General features: G+C 39.0%; 1 protein-coding gene across 1 annotated transcript in view; it reads left to right on the top strand.

Annotated features, from left to right (window-relative positions):
* Positions 1–14,005, top strand: part of TRPM3 (transient receptor potential cation channel subfamily M member 3) — a 252,210-nt gene that overhangs the window by 158,366 nt on the left and 79,839 nt on the right. The window contains exons 7-8 of the mRNA XM_057372497.1: positions 1,688–1,862; positions 8,346–8,469. Of these exons, the coding sequence (XP_057228480.1) occupies positions 1,688–1,862; positions 8,346–8,469 (299 nt within the window). The remainder of the gene's footprint in view (positions 1–1,687; positions 1,863–8,345; positions 8,470–14,005) is intronic.

The following is a 14,005-nucleotide window of genomic DNA, read 5'->3' as shown; positions in this document are numbered from 1 at the left end:
TTTCTCGATTTCTGTTAATCCTCAATGTCATCCAGACCCAATTTGACTCATTAATAAGAATACTTCTGAATATTATCTCATTAGCAGGTGTCTAGATTGGGTAGAGCAGCAATTACAATCATAATTCTGCCTGTAGTTTTCTTAACCTAGATAAACACCACACACTTTACTTATGTTRCAGAACAGAAAAGCCATAAACTAATGGTAGAGGCATAACAAGGCATGCTGAGAGTCACTCCAGGAAACATGATGTTTGCTTGCAAAATGGCTCAGGAGATGCTCAGAATATTTTGCTGTCATGTATACAAACTAGACATTTTCCTTTCTGTCTTAAAGAATAGTACATTTTATTTTTGACAGTAATTCAAGTCCTTTAAATTACTGAAAATCATTTGATCGGTGAATGTTTCTAGAGGGCCAGAGCTGATTTAATGTTCTTACAGGCTTACCTTTGCTTCTGAGAACTGAACTCTGTCTAGATGAAAACTTGAGCAGACATAAACAGATATTACCTGGGTTCGTGTAACTTTTTGTAACCGAGCCTAGGGCACCCTTTATTTTTGTTTTCCAGTGAAATGTCAGAATTTTGTGCAGAATGCATATGGGTTTTCTTAGAAAAAACTAGTTTCAAAGGAAAAAAAAGTTTCTATTTCTGGGAAAAAAAATGCTAATAGAAAATGTTCAACAACTTCTATTGTCTGAGTCATTTTAAATTTCCCCAGTCTCAACTGGTCAAAGGTAAATAYCATGAAACCTTTTCAAGCTATGTTAACACCAGCCTAGTATCAGTGCCTTTGTCTAAAACCAGACAATTTTCCTAGCAGTCTATTCTGCAATTTTTGCAGAGAGCTCTCGTGTAATTACACCAAAAGTGCTTAAAATGAAGATGCCTCTCCTTTAGTTAGGCACTAGTTCAGCTCTCTTTAAAGCAATGTCCCCATTGTGGGCTCTGCAAATCAAGCAATGTGCTGCAAAACTGGAGAGTTTAGGTAAAAAAAAACCTGTGAGGTTGACTAGAACTGAAAAACAAATATAATTCTTGTAACAGAATGTTTTTAGTTTATTGAAGGGAGGGTTAAAAAGCCACCCAGCTTCAACCTCAGAGTGGATACAAAAGGGCAAGAAAAGCGTCATAGTTGTGATTTTGAAACAGCAAGCGAAACTGTTAGAAGAGCCAGTGTTGGGAAATTGATATCGTGCAAAACCTAGACTACAAGGAGGATTACAGTCTTGATTATGAGCATGTTATGACAAAATGCAGACAAAATGCAGTAGCTTCTCTATGATTTCAAAACAAGATTTATCTTTAAAAGAAAGAAAAAATCATGGTCTATTTGAATGTAACTGTTGTATTTAAACAAAAGATAATTCTAGAAAATACTAGTTTATGCAATGGAACKGATGAGATGACTACACTGGTCCCATCTGTCCTTAAAATAGCTGATTTTGTGAATGCCATTTTCTCTAACATAACATTGTCATAACGCAGTTATTTCACTCTGATCTTTTTTTTCTTCTGTCTTCTGTTACGTTTTGTTTTCCTTGCTTTGTTTTTTGGGGTTTTTTTTCCCCATTACATATTTTAATTTCCTTGCTTTGTGTGTGTGTGTGTGTGTGGTTTTTTATTTGGTTGGTTGGTTTCGTGCTGTTTTCGTTTGGTTTGGTTTGTTTCTTTGTTTCGCTCCAGGAATTGGTCAGGGGGTTCCGGTGGTGGCCCTTATTGTGGAAGGAGGCCCCAATGTCATCTCCATCGTTCTGGAGTACCTGCGCGACACTCCCCCTGTCCCCGTYGTGATATGTGACGGCAGTGGCCGAGCATCTGACATCCTGGCCTTTGGTCACAAATACTCTGAAGAAGGAGGGTAAGTCATTTCTTAGTGTGTGTTCTTTTTCTGGCCACAACTTCAGTTTGGTGGTAAAACAGAGCACAGGAAATTATTAACAATCTTGTGAAAAAGCGRCACCAGCTCACGTGGCTGTTTCCATCCTAGATATGGGTGAAATATTGCAGGTATTCAGAACAAAACAAAACAAAATGAGCCTTGAAGAATCTCCACAGAAAGTCAACAGAATAAAGCATGTGTAGAAACAGTATCATGGAGTTACTTGCCATGACACTAGCACATAGAAAAGTACAGTGTATGGTATCTTGCATTTGTGGGTTAAAGGATTCAGTCAAGGGCAAGGGGAGCTGCTCTACCCAACTTATTGATCCTGTGTCATTGTAACACGGAGTGCTGCTCTCTTCAGGTTTCATTTACCCCTGTATGTTCAGACAAGCTAGCTTGTATTTGCCCTGCCTGTTGAGCCTGATTCCCTGATTCTGCATGCCGGTCTATATTCCCACATGACTGCTTWATCCAAATACATTAGACTTCAGGTACAAATCCTGATCCTGGATCCTTTTTTCCCCTCTCTAACCTATGTTTGAATAGTGCTTAACAATATGRGGAGAATACCAAATAATTGCCACATTATCTGAATTCAACTACTAGCTTTTTTTGAGATGAAATGTAAGTAGGTTATACAAACCTGTGTCTCTATTAAAGTCTAGATCGACSTAATACATCTAAATTGCACGCAGAGATTTATTCGGCAGTTCATTGTGCAATCAGACTATCGAGTCAAAAACCTGTTTTAATTCTGGCTGCTGGCCAGACCCTGGGTGTTCTCTGAGACACAATATATCTTCCATTTGCTTTGGACTGGATACCTTTTCTAAATAATTCAAAACTTGCATCATTAATGGCAGAACCAAATTCACTTGAATGTGTAAATTGTTATGCTGGTTTTGCAGAGTCTTGAACTCTCACTCATGGAGGCCCAACAGGGATTAATCTTCTACMCAAAAGAATGTGTGCATATGTCTGCTAAGCACTACTGTGAGTCCTGTGAGTTTTTAAGTTAATTTGAAAGTTTGTTTCCATGGGGGATTATGTCTGGAGATGAAGAGGAGCAAATRTATCTCCCTGCTTGAGTTTTGATCACTGTTTTGCTGATACATCCATTTGGAGAAATCCTTAACAGAGTTGGGCAATTGCCTATCTGCCCAACAGATCCTTTTGTACTGGGTTTCAAAGAATTGTGATATGCCAGCCTTTCCTCATTTTTATCTATTCTTCCTAAAACATTCCACATAGCTGAAAAATGAGTGATTTCTCATATTAATGAAGGTGCTGTACCCCTTTACAATGCCAATGCCTGTTCATCCTTGAAAAGACAGGGGGACAAGCTTGCATCTGTCTTTTTAAGGCCTCATTGTAGGCTTTCCTCATGAAAAGGCGGGCATGTCATTCCCCTGAGACAGTGKTTGGTGGACATTTTCACTGAGTGTGGCCTCACTGTTGTGCAGTGAGTGAGGTGCCAGCACAGCCCGGAGCTGTGCCCACACTCCTCACAGGAGGTGCCGCCCGCAGCCCATGAGGTACCACGAGCACGTCAGAAGGAGCAGTGAGGCATGCCTGGAAGTAAAAATGTCTTCAAGGGCAAATCAGTTTTGAGGTCTCATTGTCTCATTTCTGTCSCTGAAATTCCAGGGAAATAAGGCACATGTGCAGTGTTCCACTGAGCTGAGGTTTCAGCAATATGAGTATCACATATGCAGAACTAACTCAGATGTGAGGTTTGAAGTTTATCAGAACTTTTATATCAGTGACTAYGTGTTGCTTTGGTCTGCAAAGTCTTAAACAGAGTTTTAAGAATGCAATAGGTGGCTACATTTCAGTACAAATAAATAAAATTCTCAGAAATAATTTAGTAGAGCTGAATAAATTCCTGGTACCTTTTACATTTTAATGACAAGCTATGTCCACAGGATAACTTATATGAGAAGGCATCTTAAATGCAACCTTCCCTGTGTGGTGAATTGGAAGTATTATTTGGCTGCTCGTCACTATTGGCCTTGATTTAAAAGGCAGGTTTTCTGGGCTCTRAAGCATTTTTTTTTCCTTTTCCTTGAAAATACAATGAGCAGCACTGAGTGTTGAAAGCATAAGAACAATCATAAACATGTAAATTTAGTCCCTACTAAGCCCTCAGTGAATATCTTAGTTGATAATAACTCTCCTCCACATAAAGCTAGAGCATTTTGGACTGTATAATCAAGGATGGATGCCTTCTCATTTCATTGTCTTGCATAAAAGCAAAAGCTGAAAGTAAAACAACTGCAAAGTGCAGCTTTATAGGATTATTTTGAAGCTTTTAGTCCTCGGAGGGGTTTTTTTCCCCATTATTAAATACTGAATTTAAAATAAGAAATATGAAACACTAGGTTAAAATTATGTCACTTCTTAGAAAAATATTTCCTCACAGAATGGGAAATTACTTGCAGTATTTGAATGCAGTCTCCAAGTTGAATTTATAGCTCATTAACTACTCCATCACTTCTACTCCTGCAAGCATGAGACCCTGAAGAGTTCAGTTTAATCCCATAAAAATGTACTTCTTGCCGAATGTTCACTAGGAACTATCAAACATTCTCTGTTCTTTAAATGAGCATCCTCATATGAGAATCATTAAAAAATGCCTTTGGACTGATCTTTTTCTGGATCCACTGTGGCATAGTTTTTAGGCTTCGAATCTGAAGAATATTATTTAAATTTCTTTTTGCTTATAGGCAAAATACAGGAATTTTTCACTTTGAACAAAAGGGATCATAATGTAAGTGTGGTATGGGTCTTCAGTATCCCCCATGGTGTCTATCACATCATGGGSGATCATGGATCCAGATCACATCTGAATTAATTTGTAAAATTGTTTTCACACTTCATGTTTTTTTTGTATCATTACTTTTCTCTTGTAACAAAGTATTTTTCAGATCAAAACCTGGACTGAAGAAGGGCCCTTTGTTGATCTTGGGAGGGTCAATAAGTCATTTCTCTTTTGGGGAAGCATTCAATAAACTGTAGTCAGGGGAAAAATTATGATGAAAAACATCACGGAATGTTTGCAGGGAAGCTGATTCCTCATAAAATTACATGGAAGTCACGCCCATTTGAATACAATGAAGTAATAATTACCTTTCTTTTCTGTTTYTTCTCCTAACAATGATATGCAAAATTTTTGGATTTGACAATGTGTAAGAAATTCAGCCAGTCCCACAAAACTGCACAACTGTATCTTATTTGTAATTCCATTGGAAGAAGGCATGAGCAGAGCCTCAAGTCTCTTACAATATGGTATGATTGTCTAGAATACAAATCATAATTAAAACAAAACAACTCCTAAGCTTCATATAAAAAGGGCAGGGAATAGTTTTCATACCCCACTGATATTTTATGGATATATTTACTTTATCCTGGGAAAAGAAATAAACTTCACAAATGAAAAGTTAGAAACAGATTTATGTGCAGTCCATTGAGTGAAGTGTATTAAGGACTTTTCAAAGCATTTTGAGAACAATACATTTTAAAAAACCTATGATGCAATTGTATTTTGAAAGCAGGCTAGAGCATAGTTCTTGTAGCTCTCTAGAACATTGTAGGATTCCAGTACTAAAAATCTTCAGAAAAAAAGAAAGCTAAACAAATTAAGTGGTGGATTATAGGCCAGATCTTTCTCCAGTGATCACCACAAAATCCTATGCCAGGAGTTTGAAAGATTAAGTGAAATGTCTCTTATCTCCTCAAATATTAGGCACAACTTTAAAAAATATTCTTTCTGAGGAGGGAGTAGGCCAAAATGTTGTCATCTGTCTTCTGCATCAGCCAAAGCAAGGAAAAAGTTTTGCTTCACTATTTAATCATCCAATGTGTCTTGGACAGAAAGAGACTGTAGCCTTTTTTATTTTGTCAGTTCAGGTTTTTTAAGTGGTCTCTCCTGATTGATCCTAAACAGGGAATCATAGAACCATAGAATAGTTTTGRTTGGAAGGCATCTTTAGAGGTCACCTAATCTGACTCCCCTACTCTGGGCAGGTTCCTCTTCAACTAGATCAGGTTGATCAGAGCCCTCTCTGACCTGCCCCAAATGTTGCCAGGGATGAGGCACCCACCAGCTCCCTGGGACACCTCTTCCACTGTTTTATCATTCTCTTTGTAAAAATCTTCTTCTTTGATTCCAATCTGATCGAAATCAACACTYTTAGTTTTAAAAACATTGTCCCTTGTCCTGTTCAACAAACCCTGATAAAAARTTTGTCCCCATCTTTCTTAGTGCTCAAAGACTTCAATAAAGTTTCCTTGGAGCCTTCTTTTCTCCAGGCTGAACATCCCAAACTCTCTCAGCGTTTCCTCACAGGAGAGGTGCTCCAGTCCTCTGATCAACAACATTGCCTTCTCTGGAGCTGCTCAGCAGGTCCGTGTCCTKCSYGTGCTGGGACCCCAGAGCTGGCCCCAGCACTGCAGGTGGGGTCTGACCAGAGCAGAGGGGCAGAATCCCCTCCCTCCCCTGCTGCCCACACTGCTTTGGGTGCAGCCCAGGACACGCTTGTTTTTCTGGGTTGTGAGTGCAGATTGTCAGCTCTTGTCCAGCCTCTCACCCACAGCACCCCAAAGTCCTTCTGCAAAAGGCTGGTTTTGAGCTGTTCATTCCTCAGTCCGTGTTGCCATTGGGGGTTGCCCCAACTGAGGTGCAGATTGTTTCACTTGGGTTTGTTGAGTTGTTGGCTACCTCAGCCTTCTCTTTGTACATAATTGCCAGTTTGCCAGCCTTGCTTCTCAGATGGGGTAAATGCTTTCTTCAGTCTTATCTCACTGACACATCTGTAGGAGCCCTTCCTGTTATTCTTTGTATCCTTGCCAAGTTCAGCTCCATCTTTGTCTTGGCTTTCCTGACCCTATCCTGCATAACTGGGTGTGTTCCTAAACTCTCCCCAGGTTACCTGCACCTTTTTCAACTGATGATGCTGAGGTAGACTCGCCACTTAAGGGGACTCTGTAATAAAGTGGAAGGCAGCAGGAGAAGCCAGGCATAGAAAGAACAGTGATCTACTGTTTCATGTTTCTGCATGGTCTGAAACCCTATGTAAACTCATTTTAAACCTAACAAATTGGCATATGCCTTCCAGGCTTCTTTATAAAGTTGAAGTACTCCTCAACAGGAATATTTACAACCCAAATCAAATTTAGGCGGTAGAGAACATATGCATTCCATATGCCAGATCTATATTCTCCCAAGCACTTCTTTCCCATTGCCTTTTGTTGTCKTTTCTAACATGTTTGATGTAGGTATAAAGACTAGATGACTAAACCCATGTTTTTAAATTCAATTGTGTAATGAATATCCTACAGTCTCATTTGTGCCTCCTTGCTGTGGAGAAGCACAGGCAACTTTAAGCAATGCAAAAATCAGGGATTTGGACRTTGTTGTCCCTAAGCAGCTGCCATAAGGTAACAGATACCTGCTTTAGATATCTGCTGCTTCTGATATTTCTCCGCAGCTTCTGCGGGACTAATGATTTTTTTTCTTCTAAATATGAGACGTGAAGATTCTCTGATTTTCATTCCACCAGGTGACTTATCCCCCAAAATATTCTGATTTAGCTAATTTGAAAAACTCAATTATATTTTTTTTAAGTGAGAAACTGCTGTAGTGTAGAAGCTTCCCTGCATCAAAGCGTACATATTCTAAATTAGAGCCCACTGTTTTGTAATGTTGACATTGAGAACAGAAATGTTTCACCCAGAAATCTCCTGAGGAATAAGCTTTTTGTTATGAAGAGGTAGGGTTCAGGTACTAATCGTTCATGTACTGTATTTCTGCTGTTGGACCACTTTTGCAAGCACTGACACAAGCACCGAGGGGAATATAAAATGGGTTCTCTTGAGCTCCTGGAAAATTAGAGTGTTTTCTTAGAGTGGGGTCAGGAACAAAGAAATTTGTTTGTCTTTGTGTGAGGTCCTGTGTAGCATCAGTARAGTGAGTTGATACTGTTGACATTTTCAAGATAAAATTAAAACCATTGACAACGTAAGTGCTCCCAGTTTCAGAAAATTAACTATACRTTGAATTCTTCTAACTCACTGATAGAAAGAAGTCTTCAGTTCACTTAGAAGTGTTGATCTTCCTCAAATTCAGACAGTCAGTGTGGTTCTTGTTTTTGTTAGGAAATCCCACAGAGCTGATAGTTTGMATGACCTTCTATCATGCAATATGTGGGAGCTGATATAAAAGCTTTGTAGATGAGGGACCTCAGCACAATCAACATGTTTTTCTAGAACAGTGTTTTCCAATTTATCTCTAATGGTTYCAGCAATTCCTGGCCTTGAAACCTGCCCAAATCAACCTTCAGTGATTTATGTTTGATACTTTATTTTTTGACCTTTGTCCCTGAAAATGGTTGAAATAAAGTTACAATGTTCCCTCATGACTGGTTTTCTACTTAATCTTATCYTTTTGAATTTCAGACTTATCAACGAGTCTTTGAGGGACCAGTTGCTAGTTACCATCCAGAAGACTTTCACATACACCCGMACGCAGGCACAGCACCTCTTCATTATCCTCATGGAGTGCATGAAGAAGAAGGAGCTGGTATGTTGAGTTCAGTGTTTTGATCAGGTCTTTTCTGTGCCTGTTGAAAGGTATCGCAAATCTGATCTGTGATCCAGACTCTAAAATGATACCATGCTGACTTTTGTTTGTTTTACTCGCATTTTTGCATTTAAAGTGATTAATGCAGCAGATCTGTTCCCTCTGTAAATTTCTCTATGTTTCTTTTGACAGCATATAATCCAGCTAGTAGGGTGTAGACATCACTGCTTTTCAGTCATCCTCAGGCAYATAATGACTAAAATTCTACCTTATTCAGAAAGCAGAAGGTGGCACAATTATGTATCCATCACTGGGATGACATTTTGAAGGTGCTGTGGAGTTGCATGAGTATCACTAGTGATATTACCTTATTATGGATATATGCAACGTGAAAAGAAAGCAGCTTTCTCTGGGGCTCCTGTTCCACAGTGGTGAGGCTACCCCTTGAATACATGCTTGTACTCTCTTGAAGAACACAGGACCTTTCAACAATTTTGGGACGTCAATGAAACTTCTTTTGTAATAATATTTTTGAAGCAAAATAACATTGAAAAAAGCTTGGGATTAATTTCTGGGGGCTTTTATTTGTCACAAACTGACTGGACAGACATACTTCAATTTTGTAATTTCATATTTCTTTTAATATTTGGGGTTGGTTCACATCRCAGCTTCTTGGAACTCTGGGAATTTTGACATTGGTATGCTGGAAAGATTTTATGTCTGTATTGTGATTGCTATATGTTCTTTAAAACTCACAGTCTGAAAGAAATGTTGTAGTAATGGTGCCAAASACGTCGTGGTCAGAGGAAATGGCTTACCTTGGGGTTGTGAGGCACTCCCGGGAGTGGGTGATGCCTTCACTGTTGCTACAAAGCCAGATGTTTCATATTGCCACATCTGTTCCGGTTTTTGTCCTTCCTCAGGCTTGGCCTTCTGATTTATTTGTGCATAAGGCAAAACACTGCTTGATGAACCATCACTGGTCTGATCAGCTCCTCGACAAATAGACAGGAAGATGGAACAGATTGCCTCAGAGAGCTCAGCAACAGCTAAATTAATCATGGCTATTTTCCCTAAGTTCTTGGTCCATGTGCCTGCCGATCTGATTTTGTGGCTGCTGAATTGAGAGGGAACAAAGTAGACAATGCAGGAGAGCTTGTCTTATTACTGTGTGCCCCTCRGTAATTGAGTGCAAACAGGGTACAGGCAGGAAGATAATCATGAAGTGCATCAATACAGCTGAATCGCAAATGAGGAGAAAGAAAATAAAATGCAAGTAACSAGTGCAAGGCACAAAAAGCTTTCTTGGAAATAGTTGTTTCTTCTCTACCTGCTTAAAATGTGTAAAAAGATTGCCATCTCTTATATAAATCTGACTTAATTATTGTAGCCAGGGAAAAAGCATAATCATAGCAAAAATTACCCCTCTTCTAAGACCATGAGATTTTTCAAGTTCTGACATTTTAGTTTTCACTCAGTGGTCTCTGAATTGTATGCCCAGGAGGCATCATGATTATTTAATCATGTTCCATTTACTTGATAAAGTTTAATTTTTTTGTTGAATAAAATCTGAAGTACACAAGCTGAATGATAAGGTGAGGGCCTAGAATAGGAGTCATCTAGGTCTGTTGGATTTGCAAGRCAGAGCAATTTTCGCTTCTCAATTCAATGAGACATTTTATGAAATTATATAGTTATGTAAGTTGACATTACAAGCATCAGAGTTTTGTTCAGAAATTTGTTTGAACCAAGGTGCTTAATGAGAGCTATGGTATAAAAATCTGTTTAAAATGAAGTAGACTATCCCTGTGTACATGTAACTGTMGTTTACAAGGGTAGGACAGTATTTTATATATTATTTATGGAGATTCTCTATTGTCACATTTACATAGAATTCTTTAAAAAAGGTTTATGCCAAGACATTCCTAAAATTTTATAGACCAGTCCACATTTTTTACTGCTTGTTCCCATCTCCTGCGTGCAACTCATGAGAAGCTAAAACAGCCCAATGAAACCTTGCCTGACACTTATTAAAACAACAAAACAAAACAAAACAAACAAAAAAAAAAAAGAAATAGATTAAGAGAAGGGGGAATTTAAGAAAACAAAGAAGAATTTTCGATTAGGTAACTTGCAGTCCATATCAGTTACTCCAATAAGATTGAACTGCATGCATTAAAGATAGATAGATAGATAGATAGATAGATAGATAGATAGATAGATAGACAGACAGACAGACAGACAGACAGATAGATAGATAGATAGATAGATAGATAATGACATAGTGTTCAAGAGTGGGTTTTGATCTTTCATTTTATTTTCATTGCCTTACTGATGTCAGAATACAAATGACAAAGTAACAGGTGAGTGCACTGCCTGAGGAATTCAGCCTGGCAGGGGCATTTCGAGATCTTGGGAGACTGGCCTTGAGTSAGGTGTCAGAGAGGAAGGAGATCTCTCAAGTAGCAGACCAGGAAACTTCATTTCAGGTCATCCCTGAAAAATRCGTAGTGTTGGGCAATAGCTCAGAAGTCTGTTTTCAGCTTTAGGAGTATTTATTTCTGTCTCGGTAAACAAATTAGTCTCACTATTTTCATTTAAAGACTGCAATTCTGGTGTCTGAGTGTTCTGACAAAWACGGGCTGCTCTACTCTTTTGGGAGCACTTCATTTTGCAGCTTAGACTGGCAGGTTGCTGGAGTGCTTTTTCCACAAATCATGACGTGAATTTCTCAGAAGCCAGAATGTGTTTTCCAGCAAGCTGCGTGCGTCTGTCTGTGGAGCTTCATTGGACAGCCACTGGAAAGGCCACTTTGGAGGGCCAGAAAGGTCTATGTCCCTGAAAACAACAGCACTTACTGCAGAGAAACATTTCTCATAAAACAAATTATTCCAAAATAGTGTCTGGAACATCAATACACCTAATCTGTTATCCATTTAATAGCAAATGGAAGTTGCTGTGAATCAGGATAGGCCTAATCTTAACACCTTACTAACAAAAAMTGGTGCATTGACATCAGCTATGTGTACCACCTGCTGGTTAAGTTTGTTTTCTTATTACTACCATGACCATTTTCCGCTAAATTTGTTTTCTTGACTATTTGAAGTTTCAGTGGCTACATTAAGCAAACTAATAGTCTCATTGCCTAGTACTGCATTACAGGAAGGAATTGCAGAATTAAGAGAGCATGGTGGGTGGGCATAGGTTTGTGCRCATCCAGTAATTCCAGAAGCACATTTCCACCAGGAGGCAAGAGATACAGTTTCATTAGCTTCTTGCTAAGAGAAAAACAATAAAATGCCATCTCCAGCTCATGGTAGCAAGTAATTGAAATTTTCTTCTTGCCTCTACAGATCAGTGTTATTCCWGTACCAGTGCATGGTTGCTGTGGCAATCATGTTGGCTGCTCGGGGGTACTGTAAACCTTATTTCTGCTTTGTGCTTTTGAGTGTGTTTGGCAGTAGGTAGKTGCAGATGACTTGATGGGTAACTTGCAACTCTGGTGAAGTCAGATCAAAACAAAGCACATGTCATGCTATGGTAGCTGAGTGCATGGATCTGAGATTAAGACAGCCCACACCATGGGGGTGCTTGCTATTTGTTGTGCTTTTATTTCAAACAGAGATAGATCCCAATTTTCCCAAAATGCATGAGAAGGCTGCCTTGCAAGCCTAATATTCAAATCCCAATATTGCCATACTAATGCAGGGCTTTGACTCCTGGTGGTTACTTTCATGAAATACTGGCAAACTCTTGGGTAATTGTTATGCCCTGGTTCACCCGGGAAAAGTTGTTTTATTTGCTCTGAGCAACGCATGAGAAAAACAACAAAATACTCAGGAGGTTCAATATCCAACTTTTACTTGCAGGCTTGAGAACATTAAGGTAGGATAAGGTACTTGGCATATTTTAAAATGTACCCATGTACCCGTTTTGGTTGGAAATGCAACCGTATATAAAACCATAAAATGTTTAAGGSAAAAGAAAGAAAAAGAGATAATAATATTAGGAAGATGTATATAYACCACCTATGGATCCAGAGATGAGACTTGAGTTTTGCAATTTCAGTGTCTGTTGGTTGAAGCAATGGTCACAGTCTTGATCCATTGGGGCCGGGAAAAGCCCAAAAACACAAAGTCCGATGGGTTAATGTTACATTCAGGCTGAGAGAGAATGACCAGACAGCTCTGCTGGAATGGGGAGTTTTGCACAGGTGATGTAATACTGTGGACCATGGAACACAACCTTACAGCTGCCTCTTAATGTAATTGTGAGAAGGGATGAATGCCTGCAGACATGGGAATGTCGGCACAGCTGAGCCACTTGTGTAAGGGCATTGGCATGATAAAAAGCACTACCCCACCTTCCAGGATTTGCCTCTTATCAGCCTCTTCCCTTGKTCAACACCAAGCTAAGGTGTCCGGAGATGGATGTGCACCCCCTGTGCACCTGGGTAGTTGCTTGGAGCATTGTCAGCAAACAACCTCTACTTCTGCAAATGGTCACTTGTTCGAGTCGTTAACCATTAACATTCCAGTCTCTCACAGTGATTTTTCCGTTTCTTTTCTATGTGGACTACAAATAAGGCTTATTGATCTTTGAGGCTGCAGTTTTGTGTAACTGTAAAGGCTGCAGCAAACCTATCTTATTTCTGGAAGTATTTATACAGGGAARAGTTTGACTCAGTCATATACTGGCTGCAAAAAGTGTTGTGCTTTTCAGCTGGATGTGCAAGCTCAGTAAATTCACATGCTAATTAGATACTGGCTGCAGCTGCTTATTAGCATACACTTTGATCTGAATTAAACATTAGCTAAATCAGATGGACTTTCAAGAATTTACTAGCATATTGTCACTTGATTTCTTTGGCCCTTTCCAGAGGTTAGAAGTTGGTAGGTCTGTTWTTTTCAATACATTTTTCTTCAAAAACAATAAAATCATTTCAGCTAATGTTTTTTTAATGATGATGTAATTTTTTTTCTCAGAGAAAGGAGGGSTTGGTGACTTCTCAAGCAGTAAAATTCAACCGTAGTTCTTGTAGGAGCACGTTTGCTGTGAACAGCATATAATTTGGCAGTAGGCATTTGGAGCAGGAAAGCATCATGTAACTGCTGGCCTGCTGGTTGCTAAAACACCTCTTGTTTCTCCCATGGAAACACTCAGTGACAGTTCCAGCATAAAGTGTACTAAAGATAATTCATCCTCTGGTCCAAACTGATGTGCCAGTCCACTTCAGGACTGACTGTAGACCTCTAGTAATTTTGGAGAAGGTAAAACTTCCTATACAGTCCATACAAATTTAAAAAAATAGTCTAGTACTTAGGTTCTACTTTGTGAGAAAATGAATAGTGGTTTTTARTTCTTCAAATCCCACCTGGTTCTTTTTTTGCTAAAGAAGTAAGACTATATTTTGTGTTTTCAGCTGCCAAGGTGAAGTAAACTGGAGTTAGTCATTGACTCCACAGAGAACAAAATCTAATCCTAGGAGTAGTTTCTTTTTATTTCAGTAATTCAGAGAACATTCACAAGATAAAGA

This window comes from Malurus melanocephalus, unplaced genomic scaffold (genome assembly GCF_030028575.1).
Source record: "Malurus melanocephalus ecotype Western Australia unplaced genomic scaffold, MMel_1.1 scaffold_7, whole genome shotgun sequence".
Taxonomy (NCBI): domain Eukaryota; kingdom Metazoa; phylum Chordata; class Aves; order Passeriformes; family Maluridae; genus Malurus; species Malurus melanocephalus.
Note: the sequence above shows the minus strand (reverse complement) of the source record. Positions and strands in the feature narration are given on the sequence as shown.